The sequence below is a fragment of the Astatotilapia calliptera genome, chromosome 7 (assembly GCF_964374335.1).
Source record: "Astatotilapia calliptera chromosome 7, fAstCal68.1, whole genome shotgun sequence".
Lineage (NCBI taxonomy): Eukaryota > Metazoa > Chordata > Actinopteri > Cichliformes > Cichlidae > Astatotilapia > Astatotilapia calliptera.
In genome coordinates this window covers 57,382,717-57,400,264 of record NC_137428.1, presented here as the reverse complement: position 1 = coordinate 57,400,264, position 17,548 = coordinate 57,382,717, and the positions used below count along the sequence as shown (strand labels likewise).

General features: G+C 40.3%; 1 protein-coding gene across 1 annotated transcript in view; it reads left to right on the top strand.

Moving 5' to 3' along the window:
- Positions 1-306: 306 nt before the first annotated feature.
- Positions 307-17,548, top strand: part of roraa (RAR-related orphan receptor A, paralog a) — a 188,049-nt gene continuing 170,807 nt past the window's right edge. Inside the window, exon 1 of the mRNA XM_026175912.2 lies at positions 307-623. Coding sequence (XP_026031697.1) covers positions 470-623 — 154 coding nt within the window. The 5' untranslated portion in view covers positions 307-469. The remainder of the gene's footprint in view (positions 624-17,548) is intronic.

The following is a 17,548-nucleotide window of genomic DNA, read 5'->3' as shown; positions in this document are numbered from 1 at the left end:
CCTAAAAGAAATAGATTATGTAGCTACAGGCGCAGTTGCGTGCACAAGGATGCATTTTTGGCCACACTGTGCAGTTTTGCAGTTTATAATTCATAGTATTCTATCCCGGTTTTCTTATTTTGCATATAAGCAAATGCAGAGATGTAAAAAATCTTTGGAAATGGTTAGACAGTAATAGAAAATCGATATTACCATGCAAAACTGCGCGGGGTCGATCAGCGTGGATTACTTTCAGGCCTACATCTATTCTTCGACTATTGACAACCTCTCCCTTTCCAGTTTGCATGACTGGAGCTCTCACTAGCGCTGCTAGTGGACAATCAAACCTACACACCCACCTCCAGACACACTCGCATTTCTCATTTCTTACTTCTAAATTAGATAGCGAGACGTGGTGTCGGAGCTCACAGGTCGCATAGAATTAGTTTGAAGTATCAGCGGTAGTTAAACAATAAATCTGAAATTCAACATGGAGTCCCCTCCAGATCCAGCGAGCGACCCGGGCAACAGCGCCTCGGAGCCGGCTACCCCGGTCAGGGAAACCCCGGTAAACCTGGAGACGCTCCGGAAAGCGGACCATCCAGCCCCGGTTCGAAGGCAGACCTGTTCCAGCACCAACAGAGGTAAGCGAACCGATTTCCCCCTTTTCACTTGATGAGAAATACGGAGCGATCGGGGACATTTTCATCAAACTTCAAAAATGAATTAAATCGCGTCCCCCTTGAATAACTGCACACTGTCTAAAAATCACCCAACCACAGGTACACAGCTTTTTATTTATTTTTTATTTAGTACCACAGCGGCGATTACCCACTTGGTCGTAATGAGTGCTTCGGTGTGGGATCCTGGTGTTTAGGCTCTGCTGACAGCTCAAATCATAGGGGGTGATACGGTCACAGATGTCACATTTACTCTGACTGCAAGATTAATCAATTATCCAGGAACCCGGAGTTGACCAACGGGACCTTCTCCTCGTGCCAAAACGGGCTAACGTGCTCGCTCTAACGCGATATTGTCACAGAGTCGAAAGTGAACTTTGGGAAACTGTGGGTTAGTTTATCGATTAGTGCTATTCGCCTTCGCACAGACGTGTCCTCCACAGTGCCTTATACAACACACTGTACCGTCTGGATGGATTTTCCCCCCTTTTTTACATTTCCAGCTAACAGATTTGCGCTATTCCTGTGTGGAAAAAGACGCCCCAGCAGCTGGAATTTGTTTAATGCCAGCAAACAGTGTTGCAAGCATTGGAGGCTTCTGCACGCCTTTTGCGATTAAGCCCCCTCCCTTCAATACGAACAGACAATGAAAGCCAAACGAGCCCTACATTGCAATTAGCCCGTCAAAACGTCTGCATTGCTGCATGAGGACTGTTTCTTTTTTACACGATTTATCCATCACGTCCCGTCCATGTTGTACAGTACAAGACAGTATTTAACCACACCCCCTCTCGGCTGTATCCAGCACAGGCTAACCGGGCTCACCCAAGTTCAAAGAAATAGTGCTTTCTCTGCTGATTCCTGACAAGCAGAGTTGGTGTGGATACATGGCAGCGAAGCGACCGGTGTAGATGTGACATTCATTCATTGAACGACGTTTTCTTTTTTCTTTTTTGTGAGCGCACTCTTCCTGTGCGCAAGGGTATATTTAGAGTGTGATATGGTGATTGTGGAATGTAAGCTGGTTATGTAACAGGTTTAGCCATAAACAGAGGCGCGCAACTGAGAGCAGAAATCATCATCTTAGATCTTTTCACTTTATAAAGTGGTTACCCCCCCTTACTCCTCGTTATCACCGCGCTTGTTTTATATAGAAAAAACAGCCCAGTTCAGCGACTATTTATATGTATTTACCGCTCAAGCGAAACTGTGTGACTTTGTGGGCTGGCACAGCCTGCGCGCTTATGTAATAGCGGGGCAAAGACAGGTAGTTGGGAGGCTTCGTGGATTGATTTCTTTTTTCACAAGTCTGACTTTGAGACACTCCTAACCTGCTGACCCATATTCACCCCACCCTTTTATGCACAGGATTAAAGTGCGTCTGGGAAAGAGAAAGACAGGAAAAAGAACGCCTTTGGTCTGTTATGTAATGCTGAATGGGTGAAAAAAATGTCTTCACTGGGGCAATCTCTGCACTTTGAAAGGAGGTTCTCAGCACGGAAACTTTATTTTGGCCTTTATACAAAGAAAACAGATTATCGTTGGATATTATTTAGCATAGGAGGGCTTAAAGAAAACTTTTGAGAACTTTTCAAAAACTTATTGCAAGTAAATATTTGTCTGACATCGCTTATGGTTAAATTTCTGGAATTATTTTCTCATGTTTAACTGTGTAGTTCAAATCCTGTTTTGTACTTTAGCCTTTCATACAGGTGGGAAAAGCATTAGAAACTTTAACTCCACTCTGTTACGGTCAGTCGTCTAACCTTTAGAACATTAATAAATATTACAGTGAGATGACAACGTATTGTAATGCTACAAAGGAAGGCCACTGGTTGTTTTAAAAGACCCCCAAGCTGAGGTCACGATGGAGATGTCTTATAAATGTAATAATCTAGAAATATTTACAGCATTCATCATGCAGGAGAGCAGAAGAAAAGCTTGCTTTCATAAAGATATTATGCCATAATTGCTTTATTCAATTGAAAGTACACATGTTCTATTAAGGAGAAGCTGCAGCCGGGTTATTGCGTAGGCAGAGTTGATTGTAGGGTTGCTTAAAAAAAATAAAACAATAAAAAAGGAGAAAAAAAGAAACAGTAAAAAAATATTTATAGTTCACAGCAGTGTTACAGACTTCTGAAACATTTTTTAGGATTACGCTTCCACGCTCAGACTCTGGCTTTTTAGGCCAGGCACGGAAACCAACATCTGAAAGGCGGCAGACACTCGCTTAAGCGCAGTTTCCCTCTTTACAGCAGCTGTATTAGACTTTCTGAGGATGCACATTGCTTATCCTGCATGCAGAGCGTTTACTGTTTTAACCCTGAGTGCTAATACCTTATAAGTAGAAACGGCTTACTTCAGCAGAAGCTCTGCTGTAAGACTTGAGTGGGTCAGAGAACAGGCCTTGAAGGGCTTTTGGTATATCATTACTGGAAAGAAGAAAGGGTGTTATTTTCATATTGCAAGATCTCTCCGTTCACAAATTTGGAAACAATCAATATTAATGGCTTAGTTATGTAAGGTGACGGTCTCTGCAGAGGTTTGAAATCTCACAGTTGCACAGGGAAGCACCGAAGCCGCGCGTGTGATGAGAGACCTGGTGTTTGCATCCGCATTTAACATTAGTTTGTTCGACTGCTGAAAATGTGCGTGCTTCCTAGAAGTGTGGAATTAGACTCCACCGAATGATGCTGATTGATATGCTTGTCTTCTTGTGCTGCGCTATCATTGTCATGTATGCAGACTGTGAGTCATCTGAAAATCATTTTCCTTCGTTAGGGAGTAAGAGGTTACTCATAAAGTACAAATAACATTATGTTGGTTTAGAACAGCGTAATCTGTCACTAGGTGAAGTGTGATGTGGTTCCCTGTGGTGGAGAATATTACAGAGCCTCCTGCTTATTAGTTTGCCTCCGTCTCATATCTCGATTAATTCTGATATGATTTTTTTTTTAGCCTGAATAACAGCTTTCTTCCTATTGTTTCACTACATCTAGCGTTATTGTAGTTTTTCCCACCACACATTTTTGTTTCCATAAAATAAAAAAAGTAACCTGTTCTTCAGGTTTCAGTGTAGAGAAGTCTTAACATACAGTGCAGCATATTGCGTGATCCAGTCTAACGGAGGAGAGTTTAAACATTGTCACTCATCTCTTAATGAACACGTAGCCACAATTTACTCAGAGGTTTTATTTGTGGGGAGTGAAACGAGAGCGCTCAGCTAGACAGCCAGCATTTATTTAGTCGTTGTTGAAAGAGGACGGATGAGGTACAGCAGCATAGAGTTTTAACTTTTTGCACTAAATCTCAGAAAGCTGGCAGTTGGCTGAGGTTAGCGCGCCTCTCGAATGGACAGCGGCATTTCTGTGGCCGTGGCATTCTCAGATTCAGTGAATGAGGGCACTCTGCCCGCTGGAGAGCGTGAAGGTACAGGTATAGGCTTATAACTTGGACAGCTTGGACAGATCCAGGAGTGGAACTCCATTATGTGTCCTTTTTTTCTGGCTGGCTGGCTATAACATAATATCAAATCTGAGTCCTCTTGCGTTTTCAATTCTGAAATGTGGGTGAGGTAATGATATCATGAACTGTTTTATTGCTACCCATCAGACACTTAACATCGTTAAATGTTAACAGTCAGTCTTTCTTCAACCATACACCGAGCTGTTGCATAGATGGTGACAACTGTTTCTCGTTTTGACTTTGGCACTAGAGCTGTTGGAAACCCCCCCCCCCCCCCCCCCCCCGATCTTCTGTTCTTATGAGCTTCAAAGGTCAAACATTATTTCAGTTGCATCATGCTTATCTAGGCAGTGTACCTGTGAATATCAGCATAATGTTAGAGTTAGTAGTTGATGAGCATTGATTGAAATATTGCCAGGCAAGATGTGAAGCTTTTTTTTTCTTGCTGTCATTTCAAAATATGAAATTAGCAGCACAGTGGCTCAGTGGTTACTACTGTTACTTCACAGCAGTGATGTGTGTGGTGACTTTCACAGAAAGGCGAGTATAGATGATGACAGGAAGAAACATGCTTAACAAGACACATTAGATGAGATTAAAACAGATCTTTTTATGATTTTTTGATCTTTTATTCTTTTATATAAACTGACAACCTCCTGCAGCTTTCTGTACTCTGCACGGACACGTCTTAACCTTTCGGCAGTTGTTTCTGGATGAAGAATTATTTTAAAAATGTACTTTAGTATTTACCATCAAAAGATTTAGCATTAGCTGACAATTACAAGTACTGGAGGAATTGTTTAGTAAAATTATACTGCACTATGAAAATACCCAACTCCTTGTCTAAGGAGCTTGGTGGAGAGTCCCTAAATCTGGGCGTCTCAACCATTTGACCCTAGAACTGAAGAAGCTTCTCGGATGAGAGGTGAAACGTCTTCAAGCAACTTAAAGAAGTCCACACACCTTTCTTTCCAAGCTCCTTAGACTACGATGACCTGGATGACTGAGAACCTTCACAGACCCAACTCCTCGTAAACCGTGAACTATTGGAGCATTTAACTTAAAGTATTAAAACAAATAGCAATTATGCTGCATAAAAATATTTTCTTGCGTTGTTATATGAATCGGTATTACTGCTGCATGTTTGAGCTTGAGCTTTAAATATTTTATATTCTGTCTAATCTCCTGTAATTTATCATATTCTGTAAAATTGTGTTTATAGTCGCTGTCCTGTGAGGATGCCATTTCTTAAAAAAAAAACAAAAAAGCAATTTAATGAGCTCACTGGGATTAAAAATATCAATAAAAAATGAAGTTGATATTTTAGCGAAACACTGGGGTTAAATTTAGTACGTCCAATCAACCAAGTGAATTCTCATAGCTGATAATCTGAAAGTGATGGCCGAGCCTGCACCTGTGCAACTTGTCTGCTTTATTAAACCAGACGTGGCAGGATTTGACGTCCCCTCTCCATCATTGATGCTTTCTTTGCTGTTGTGCTGAAGGAATTATTAAAAACTTTTTCACACTATACTCTAACTCCGCTACATCACACAGGTTGTGTGATGTAGCGGCCAAGGTGGCCAAGGTGATTAGCTAGAGAAAACCTTGTTGTTGAGATGATAAATCATGGAGTGCTTGTTTATGTACTAATGTTAGCTCTGTCTCCACATAACATGTAGTCTGTAACTGATATTAGAGTAGTAAAAGCAGAGTCAGCTTTTCTAGCATACCTCTGAGTTTCCCACCAAAGCCCAGCAGTATGTGGACATTCAAAGTACCAGAAAAACCGATTGTCTCTCAGCTTGCCAGCTAAGCTTTGCGAAAGGGCATTTCCATCATAATGCTGGCCCCGTATAGATTCCAGAGTCAAGCAGAATAAAGCCTGCTTCCAGAGACAATATCCAACTGTGGCCGCAAGATGGTAGGAAATTAAAGGATGGATGCAAACAAGTGAGCAGTTTTATGACATAATACTGTGAAATGCAAGGAGACAGATCACTTTCACACTGGTATATTTTAGTTGGTGTTAGTTCACTGGACAAGCTCTGCCTACCTTGCTTGCCCTGATGAAGCAACACTGCTTCACAGCAAACAAAATTTTCCTCCAGCCCCTGTGTTTGATGAATGCATTCTTTCACAGGGACGGTCGGCCTAACCTAGAGCTGGCTTAAGTTACCTCCAACTAAATGTGATACCTAAAAAGCACATATGTTCAAAAGCAAATCAAGTCATAATACTGTGTGTTTGGACAATGTATGTTTAAACATTTTCACAACTTGACAATAGCCTATTTTGTTAGTAGTACAATCCCCAAATGGTACTCATAGGTGTGGTTAGTTTTATGGGTCATTAACAAAAGTTTGGTTTCTGAACACAGGCACAAAAAGCACAAAAAAACCATGCTTTTTTCTGCATTAAATATCAACACAATTAGCAGCAAACTGCATGTCACAAACAGTTAATCAGTTTGCACAGGTGATTTAAATATTCTCCTTTCTATATTTTGTGCCTTCAGAAGGGAAATCCCAGTAATACACATCAAATCAAACCAAACTTTATTGTCAGTTTGCTTTGCATGCAGCTGTAGTGTATGCAAAATGAAAGGGCTTTTCTGCAGGGTCAACACAAGCGTATGCAACAGGGTCAGTCATAAAAACCTTTTCCACTTCTTGCATGCAATCTTATCACCGTGTTGTCTTTGTATATACAGACAGTACTTTTTTAATGCCAAAACACAGTTTACACTGGCACAGGCGATTAGAAAACCAGAGCCAATTTGGATTAATCCTGACATAAATATTTTATTATTTGCACATTATGGTTATTGTCAACATCAGTGTGTAAAGCTAGACCCCAACTTTAATGCATACAACAGATGTAGGGTACTGTACAAGAGGGACAGCAAATATCGTCTCAGTGTTGAAGAAGGACAAGCACTCTTTCGTGCAGACTTGGAAGAGCTGGTATAAAAAAGCATCATACAGAACAGAGGGAAGCTGTATACAAATACTGTGAGGTAAAAAAGAATGCTGCTCCAAGTGGAAGCATGACTGATTTTCTTTTAACATCTTGTGCAATTCCAGGAAAAAACTGAAACACAGACACAGCTGTTCATGATATGGTGTTTGGTAACACCACTCCATTTGCTAAACTATTGGATTTGGCAGGGACCTTTGATTTCTTTATGTAACAAGACATGTGAAACAGCTCTAGAGTTTAATTCTATTTCAGCAAATACTCGATTGGTCTGACCTGTAAATATGACATAAAAAAGTCTCTCAAGTCTCAGAGATGCATAGTTACAGATACATTAAAGGTAGTAAATTAAGTTTAGTTTGATTAAAATTAAACTAAACTTGTGAAAAGACTCTAGACATTGGTTAAAGAAATTTGCTTGTTTTTCATTGTTTAGCTCTGTTTGTCTCAAATGAAAATCCAATATTCTCTGTTCATTTAACACTTTAAAATTTTATGCATAACACATATTAAGTCATTGTTAAATGAACTGAAGCATGCACCACAGTATTTGCCATTTGCAAAATAGCAGATTTTTGCTTGACCTGTGCATTTCACTCACAATTGTCCATATAAACTAAAGTGCATTTGGCTTGAAAATGCATTTATGTATATCATTTACTTTTGTTGACATAAATGCATTTCATATGTATATTTAATTTGCATTTTTTGCATAATTTAAGTTAGAATTTATATTTATTTTAGGCTTACACTATAGGTAATTCAATGCCAGCCTTTAACAGGCAATATTAATTAAAATAAGTTTAAAAACTTAACCTAGACCATCTATGAAAGTTTTATTCTTGTGGGACAGCTTATTTTTGAGTTTGAATCACTAGTGACTTAACTGGGGCTGGCGAGGAAATTTCAACTGGTGACAGACACCAGATTTGATGTGAAATCTCCAGTGGTGAATGATAGCTCAGATCTATGGCCCATTTACTGAAGTTTGTATCTTAGATAGAAAATTTTGAATAGTTATGACCGGAAATACTCCAGATGCATTATTGGAGGGCGTTAAAGGAGTCTAATTTTAATGTGGTACACTGTGACCTAAGTACTTGTGCTGCTTGGCTCCATGCCTCTCTGTGGCTCTGCGATATGAAAAGGGCCCCTTAGAAGAGGACTAGAGGGAAAGATATGGTGAGAGGGGTCTAAAATCTCACTCTGGGGGGATTCTTATGTCACATCTATGGCCAAGGCTTTCACATCTCCATCATTGTGGATGGTGAAAAGCTCCCAAGCAGGTAGGTAAGCCCTTTGCATGTAAATTTTTTACACTCAGAAACTTTGACCGTTTTATCTTTCAAACCATCATTCTTTTCACTTCTTAACAAAACTCCTGCAAAACACCTGCCAGACTGCACCACGCCCTGCGTGACATTCAGAGAAGTCTTTTATTATTTAATTCAAATCACAAATCCTTTACCTGTGTGTGCACTCTGATCGGCCAGCTATGGACATTATGTGCACATGTCTGCTTTAAAACGAGAAGAAATCTAAAGCATTTTATTCAAACAGCACAACTCAAGAGCTTCTTGGCTGTCATTTATCTTTCTTTCTGAAGGCTAAATTCACTGCAGCCTTGCTTTAAGGATTCTGTCGCGTATGATGTCGGACTAAGATAAAAATGGAAATATCTGTTGCATATTGCTGCCTTTCTAGCACAGATGAAGAGCAGCAGCAACGGACTATAACAAGGCAGAATAATCCATTTGCTTTCTCCTATGCTTAGAGTAATAATGTAATTTAACAATGTCTGCACTTACGCATTCTCACCATGTATTACATATAACAGAATAGTGTAGACGAGAGAAGGTGGTCTCAGGAGTTGTTAAACCTTCACTCAGAACAATGTGTTTTTACGAGTCTGTGCGCCATTATTGCACTACATGCAAAGTGTTTTTTCCGTTTTTACAGATTCAATTTTTAAAGAAAAAGAAGACCAAAATATTTTGTTATAGTAACAACATTGCTTTTCTGTGGTTCTGTCACACAAAATCCCAGTGCTGCAGGAGGTAAAGCACTCATATAACATCCTCCACTGCTAATTTCGTTACATTAGTAGTGCCGTGTCATTACTTCCCAAAGTTTATTTGTCACCTGAAATAAACAGAAAACTTTTGGAGACGTGGGAGATAAAACAACTTGAAAATCAGTGTCATTTCTCTTGGCTTGATTATTTATATTGGAATAACAAGCCCAACTTAATCTCATAAATAAAAAAGGGAGAGATACAGATCCGTCCCCTCCAGGTACTGCCACCACTTAATCGAATTAGCTCCACTTGCAGGCTTGACGGGCTCTTCAAACACCCCTGGTGACTTCTGAGTGCCGATTACAATCAGCTACTATTTTCAGCCTTTGATTATAATCTGGTGAGGTTGGACAGAATTTTTTTGAACGCAGAACTAACTAATTATTAACATCGCGGCCCATCTCTGTCTTTTTCTCTCTTTTTTTTTTCGTGCCCGCTACTCGGGGCCAATGGGGCTGGAGTAGTTAAACAATACCCACAAGTGTTAATCATATCAAATCAAGCAGTAGTGTGAAACTATTAGCTTGGTCTTATTGAAACAGCTCATATTAGTTGTTGTGTTGTCCAAACAATTAACTCACTAATTGTAAAATATGTGTAATATTAAAGAGGTCTTTTGTATATGTTTCTTATTGTGAAAGGAAAAAAAAGCTATAACATTTGTTCATACAGATTTCGCCACCTGACAGACAACAGTAATGAACACAATTCGCTACTCATAAAATAATAGGAGATGATCACAATTGTTCTTGCCTCACACAGTATGTCACAGAAACACTGCAACGTGCCTGTCAAACACAATTCTGCTCTTTTGTTACTTTTGAAAGGCAGCTTTTGAATATGAATAACTTACTAATGAATATTTGGTTCTTGTGTGTGTGCGCGTCTGTGAATTGATTGCTTTAGGAGGCGTGCTAAGACAGACTGTGGCACGATGGGGCTCAATCAGTGCAGCAATACTGGAGTGCTGCTTTCCGACAGTGATTGAAAGACAGACTTCACTATGTATGATTCTCCAATCACTTATTCACTGACAAATATCATCTGTCTGATCAATCAATATTTGCAGCTTTATTTTAGTAATGCAGTGCTTAAGAGGCAATAATTAACGCCGTGCTGGGTTGTTAAAAGCCTATTTTTATGTGACAGACCGAAATAGACGTACAGAAATAGGAAGATGAAAACTTTGGGTTGAGGTTGGTAGTGGCAGACCCTGCAGACGTTCGCTGCGCGCAGTGAACTTATCGAGAACTTGAGATTGTCCTATGGCATAACTATTTCAGTTGCTTTCAAGTTATGTTAATGTACAAAACTGTTTTTTTTTTTTCGTCTTAACTTTGAACTTTCTTCCTTCTTTTTTGGTTGAATGCTTATTTCAAAGAGCTATTTGGATTAGAGCTGTATTGGAGACAGCGCTTCGAGAAAGTTCCAGGTATAAAAATGTCCAAATCTAATTCTTTAAAAGATTTTTTGAGCTGTTGTTGACACAAAACTTTTTGTTTAGCTTGCTGTCTCTTCAGGAACAATAATAAGTTCAGCTTTTTTTTGGGGGGGGAGGTTGCGAGTTTGTTTGTGAAATTGAAAATATACTGTGAAATAGTCCGAGGGAATATTCATTCAATGTCATCTTGCATTAAACAAGTGTGGCTTGTGATGCTCATTAATTTCTGCTTGCTCCACTTGCGGTGTTTGGGCTCTCTTTGCTGGCTCAGTGCCACAGTGTCTTCTGAAAGAGCCACTTCATCTCTGTCAGGGGCAGGTGGAAATTTTCTGCACACTTCTAATTGGACAAAGTGCCTTTCAAACTCTGAGCCATCATACACAGATCAAATTATCATACAGACCAGGTGTCAACAGAGGTTTTTCACCTCCCTTTTCCTCTTCTGCTCTCTCCGGCGTCTTTTGGTTGATTTTATGATTCTCCCTGGGCTTTTCAAACTCCCTAATGCTTAGTGGCCCCCGGCACGCTCAGGCTCGTCATAGGAATTGATTACAAGAAATTGCGCTTGCTATTTTGACTTTAAAGCTTTCATTATTTAGTGTCAAGAAATTTTTTTTTCTCCAGTGCAAGATCCTCAAGCAGATATAAGCAAATATTTCCACCAGATACAAGGAGAATTTGAGGCTGTGGTTTTAGCTACCAGGGAGCTTTAAGATCTTTAGTAAAGCTCGGGGCCAAACTTAACTGTGCTTTTAATAGTAATGGGTCAAATCTTCAGATGAATTCTTCATCTCCTAGGTGATAAGCGAAAAGAGCAACATGCTGGGCGATGCCATTTTGCCAGTATGTGTCATTTAAAGGTGTAACTGTATTTTTGATTGAGCACCAGTGAAGCCGGCTTGTGACTAATGTGAAAAAAGAGGCTGTCCAGATACAAGTATCAGACATGTGTTGGGTTAATTTTTTAGATAGTTAGACAGTTCACGGTACAAGACGGTAGATCAAGTGTTTTGAGTCTTTTAGGTGCCCTTTGTGTCCCTGTGCAGCAGTAAGAGGAAATATTTTGTTTTGTGTTGATATGAAAAGTAGGAGCAGTACTGGAGGAGAATAAATAGAGGATGGATTTTGAAACAAGTGTCTAAAAGGTTTCATAAAAGCTGAACCAATTACACTAAGTGTGATTTTTATATTTTCCCAAGCATGTGAGGTGGTCACTTTAAGCCGCATTCATTGCGAAAGCTCGCAGTAAATGAAAGGATGAAAGGACAAGTGCTGAATTTGCCTTTTTAAATTTAAACCTTGTTGGCGCTTGTACTCATGCATCACATTTTTATCCCAATATCTTTTGAAGGTTTAAAAGCTAAACTGGTGTAATGATTAAACGATTATCTCTGCTCCTTTAACAAATCACACAAACACGGCAAAGTTTTGACACGCTCGATCGCTTATCTTGTCTGCATGTCGTCAACGCAGATGCACTACACTGTGCTGACTTGATTCGGCGCAAAGGAAAGTGGACAGGAGAGATTGATGGTGGTGTCCCCAGTCAGACAGATAACACCTGATTCTGCCTGCAGGGGGCTGGTCTAGCGCGCTCCTCCCCTGCGCCTCAGATGCATCGAAGGCTGCGCCGAGGAGGTGAACCGTTCCTTCGCTCAATGCAAATTCATGGCCACATTCAGAGATGATCCCATGACAATTGAGCCAATGTGGCCCAGAGCACTCTGCAACACATGATCCATGCATCAGCCACACCTGGGAGAAACCCACACAGGCACGGGAGGTCATTTGTTCAACACAGGTGCATCACGTATTCCGATGCAGTCAAACAACCCACATGCTTGAATGCACGCTCGGAGACACACATGGCCAAATGCACACATGCGCATAGATACACAGGTGTTAATGAAATGCTCTGTACACACGTGGTTATCTATGTCTGCAGCACATCAGCTTTTTATTCTATTGTTCTTTGTTTCTATTGTTTCGTTGTTGCTTTGTCTGCTCAGGTTTGAAACATTTATACTTTTTACACGGGAACTTGCCTCAACAAATCAAAATACTATAAAATAATTAGTAGTTGAGGAAACGATACTATAATTGTCAGCCTTCTTGAAGGTGATGAGATCATGTGATGTTTTGGATGGTGTGGTGATTCTTTCTTTCATAGAAACATGTTAAAAACGTGATAATGATTTTTGGAAAACCACCTCCGGCTGTTGATATTTTTAAAGCCGAGCACTACAAATTGGGTGTTGGTCTTGATGCCAGCAAATATGTATTTTCCTGAGGAAAATGTACTTGTAAAACATGTCTACTGAAATGCCAACTCTCTTTAATGGAAGTTTGATTTCATCTGTTTTCATCTGTTCATCAGAAAGAAGTCTGGCCAGGTGTAACAGGCAGCACCTCACAAGGGTTAGTGCCAAATTGGTTTGTGTGAAGAATCCACATCATAGGGTGCTTGAGCTGTTACCCTCACATTGTCGCTTTAGGACAGCTGGTTATAAAACTAAAAAACTCCTTGTCTTTTTCTCATGTGCTATTGACTTAACAGCAAATAGCACTCTGGCTGCACTTGTCACACTACCCAGAGAGGGAGTTTGCTTATTTTGGTATGAATTTTCCATTTCGCGCATCATTTTTTTTGTGATTTATTGTTGATGCTGTGATTTTGTATTCCAATACTAAGTGAACTCCTGTTGCAAGGTATCGTTATTTGCAATAAAGATAACGTAGAAGCTTGTATAGAGCTTTCCAGACTAAACAAGCAACTCAAAAATACCGCCATAGGCTTGGGGATAATTGTGATGGATGCCTTACTGACAGCTTTTTGATGTTGTTACATCATTTGTTGTAATTTACCAAACATCTGTAATATTTGAGTGTCTTATCATCCCTTTGAATCAAAGTAAGCTACATATACAGTGTAGGAAAACAAAATCTCATAAATAAAAAAAAATCAATAACAAGGTGTGTTGCACAGGTTCTCGGTGTATAAAGCAGATGGTGAAAGCCTTCTGTATAATAGATCTCAATATTAACTGTAGCACATGCTGGGAGTGTTGGTGGATGGCACACAGCAGAGTGAAAGAGAAGCAATGACCTTCTGTCCCATCATTTACCCTCTCGTGCCCCCCCATACTGCTCTCAAATTACTTTGTTTTAGCCAATTAAAGCAGCCGGCTGAGCATCAAGCAGGCTGCCATTTTTCGCTCACCTGGACCCAGGTGACATTATCGCTCTGTCATCGGGAGAGATAGCTGTAAGTGGGAATCTCCGGCATGGCGCCGTGCCACCTTAGACCCCACAGTGTTCGCTGAGATTAATGCAGTGATGCTCCCCCCAACTTGCACGAATCAGTCGGCTCTCTCATCTGTTCCCGGCGATAGCACCGCGCACTGCTTCTCACTGCATGAAGCAAGGACCCAGTGACTCTATAAGTTTTTGTGCTACAAAGCATATACACACAGACATACACGTGTACGTTTATGTATATATGTATATATATATATATAACATTTCCTAAATCGCCCCAGTATAAGTAACTATCAATTTCTGAATATACAAGGAATTTATTGTCTCTTGCTATCTTATTGCCTTGTCGCTGATCAAGATACCATATGCTGAGAAATGACTTTCCATCCAAATCCTTTAATGTCTCAATAATAGAAAGACGGCAGACACAACAATACCATGGCACAAAATGAGTGAAGGACCGGAGAGTGTGGTGTTTAACAGCCATACGAGCACAGATTATGTGCTTGAAGGGGCTGAATCGAGTGCCAGCCGTGACAGTTGGGCTGGGAATTGAGCGTTCCGGGGACGTGCGGCTTGACTCCGCTCGGAAACACCACTGGGTCCAGGGCTCATCTCCGCAGTCCTCCGCCTCCCTCCTCGCATAGTGGCATTGTGGCCTGCCGTTTGCTCCGCTTCTCCGGGGGAATGGACGGGCCCTTGCTCTCGCTTGATGAGCACTCGCTAATGGCTGCTTCTTTGAAAGCTGACGGGCCCGTTTGAGGAGGAGTGTCTTTTACTTCCCTCCAGCTTGCCTTGGCCGGGCATTCGTCAGGCAGCCTGGCTTTGCTGTCCTGCCCACATGATGGTGCGCCAAGGGGCTGAAACGTCTGTCATTTGTTTTACTTTCAAATAAAAGTTGACGATTTACCAATAAAAAGTAAAAATAGTCTTTTGATGATGTCTGGAGGCATATGGAGAAAGTGTTGGAGTAGTGACATTTACAGCACTTTGTTGGGCTAGAAATAACAAAAGACAAAGGAGATTTGTCTGTTTAATTTTTTTTGTCTGTGTCCCCTCTGTTAGAGTTGTTACATGCAAATTAAACGAGTGAGTATAGAAAGTGTCATAGACATTAAAACATGATTTGGAGCCCCTGCTGAAAGTTGCACTTCATTAATGCTCTAAAGCTTCTTTTAATATATCGCTTGCTGTGTATCAATTTATGCACTGAATTGCCAAAATACATTCTTGCTCTCAACAAAACCCCACTTGTTTGTGCTTTATTTAAGAAAAGATATTTCTACTGCTCAGCCTCTGAAAAAGGACTGTAATAATCGATGCACTGACTGTGATTTCTTGGCCGAGACTAATTTGTGTGTGATTTCTTTTTTTTTTTTTTGTTTCTGCTCTTTATTATATACAACAAGTTGCCAAAATGAATGTAACAAAGCAGATAAACACCATCCACTAGTGGTAAATGCCATGTTATTTGCCAATAGTCTGCTCATGTATAGTGGTCCATCCTTGTATTAACAAAGAAGTTGATTGCCTGGATATGTTGTTTTGATGCTTCGCTTGCATCAGTCAATCTGCCAGTTAGTTGGTTACATATCCTGCTGATACCCTTGACCAGTCTTCTCACCCCAGAGGGAGCTGTTGTTCCTGTTGCCCTCCTCTACACTACTGTACCAGTCTCCAGCTTCTGGAGACTCCATTAAAAAGTTAGTCGTCCTTGGAAATCTCCTTTCTTTAACTTCTCTTGTCTTTACTCTCTCCAGCCCTCTCCCACTCTGTTTTCACGTGGACTCTTTTTTTCCCCCCACTTGAAACTAGGGCGAAGGTCAGAATGGTGAATTTGATATAAGAGCTGACATGGTTTCGTGGAGCACCTTGTCAACTCAAAACAATAGGTTTGCAGGAGCTGTTATGCCGAATAAAGAATGTTCGCATATTCCCACTGAAATGTCCTCCGCTAGACATTCCCAAAAGAGATGTGAACATTTGTCTGCATACATTTTTACCAGTCCTGGCCCAGTAGAAAATGGAGGTTGAGGCAAAATGAACATGTGAGCAAATAAGTTATTTCACAGGGGAAGCTAAAAAAAAAGAAAAGTCGACCACTTTGCTTTTATCCTCGTGTAGTGGCCTGCTCTCTTCGGTCTCGCTCCGGGTTTGCTTTAAATAAATTTAAGCTTCTTGTTGTAACCCTGCATATAATGATGCAGCTACATCAGGCCACACATATTATCTATGAAGAAGTAACTGATGTTAGTAGGTGCGTAATGGCAAGAAAGGGCAGCTGGCTGGGATGTTGTACAGTGGCGTGATCAAATAGTTTTAATTTGATCTGACCTCTTTGTCTCAGTGGCGTCTCTGAGCTGCCTCTTAGTTGCAGCTTAAACAACAGAGTATAATGAAACAGGATGAATGTGGTGACGAGAACCAGTCAAGTTCAAACATACTGTGAAAAAGTAAATTGTGCATTTGCTTTTGTTTATCATTAATGAAACAGGGTTGGGCATTTTTACAGCTTAAAATACAGCATATATATATATACACACACAAAAGAAGTCTGATTATGAAAATGATAACATCTAAAAAGGATGGATTGATATTATTATAACAGCTTCATTCGTTTCCTTTGTCAGAGATCTCTCACCAACCAGTTGTCGCAGGCAGTTTCATCTCAAATTAAATTCATTTGGACATGACATTTTAATTGGAACACTATTCCCATTAATTGAACAAATTAGAGAAAGTCTGCTGGGGGAAAGGTAATCTCTGGGAGAAATGATTTGGAATTCACAATTTAAAATTAAAAATCAGCTGCTCAGCTTTGTTTGTATGGCAGCCAGTTTGCGGCAGTGCACGCAGGCAGCGCCAGTGTTTGGGGTCCCAGCGGCACTCAGGGCTCACATTGTCTTCATTAAAAGCGATTAAGGAATAGGTCAATTTAGTCTGCTTGGCTGCTTAAGCCGAGCATTATTTTTTCCTAGTAAATGTCTTTGTCTGCACCAGCCTTTCCTCTGTGGGATCGGGCAGTCCCCGATTTTATTCATGTTTATATGTTTGACTGAACGTCTGAGTGAGTCATAGCAGTATCATTTTAAATATTGTCATTTTGTTTAATTTGTGTGCACATACACATGTTTGGGTTTTTCATGCTCCCGTGCTCCGGTTTTAGCATGCAAGCTGTCCGGGTGCTGATGACTTGCTGTCTGATTAGCAGTGAAAGGCAGTTGAACCCTGCAGCTTCGACTACAGTGAGCAATTAATTGTGCTAATAAAGAGCACCTTAAAATGTGCAGTTAATTTTGTAAACACACATGGATAGAGGATTTCACCCCTGTTGTTGATGAAAATTAGTCATCATTCACTGTTGCTTTCAGAAAAGCAACATGTTTCTTCACATTAAGTTGTTTGGAATGTGGCACGATTTACTCCGCTGCTTTTCACAGATTTTGAATCAAAAATGTTTTGCTGATTTTTTTATTTCAGTGTTTATCATTTTGGATAGAAAGATGACTTATTTTAAACAAGTAAATAAAATAAGGGAGGTTGGTATCAGACATACACAAACTCATAAAGGCTTTAAGTCCGAAACACTTACAAGGACCTGTGCTGTATGTAAAGAAAGAACAAAACAGAACAGTCTGCCTACATTCTCATTAGGTATACATATGT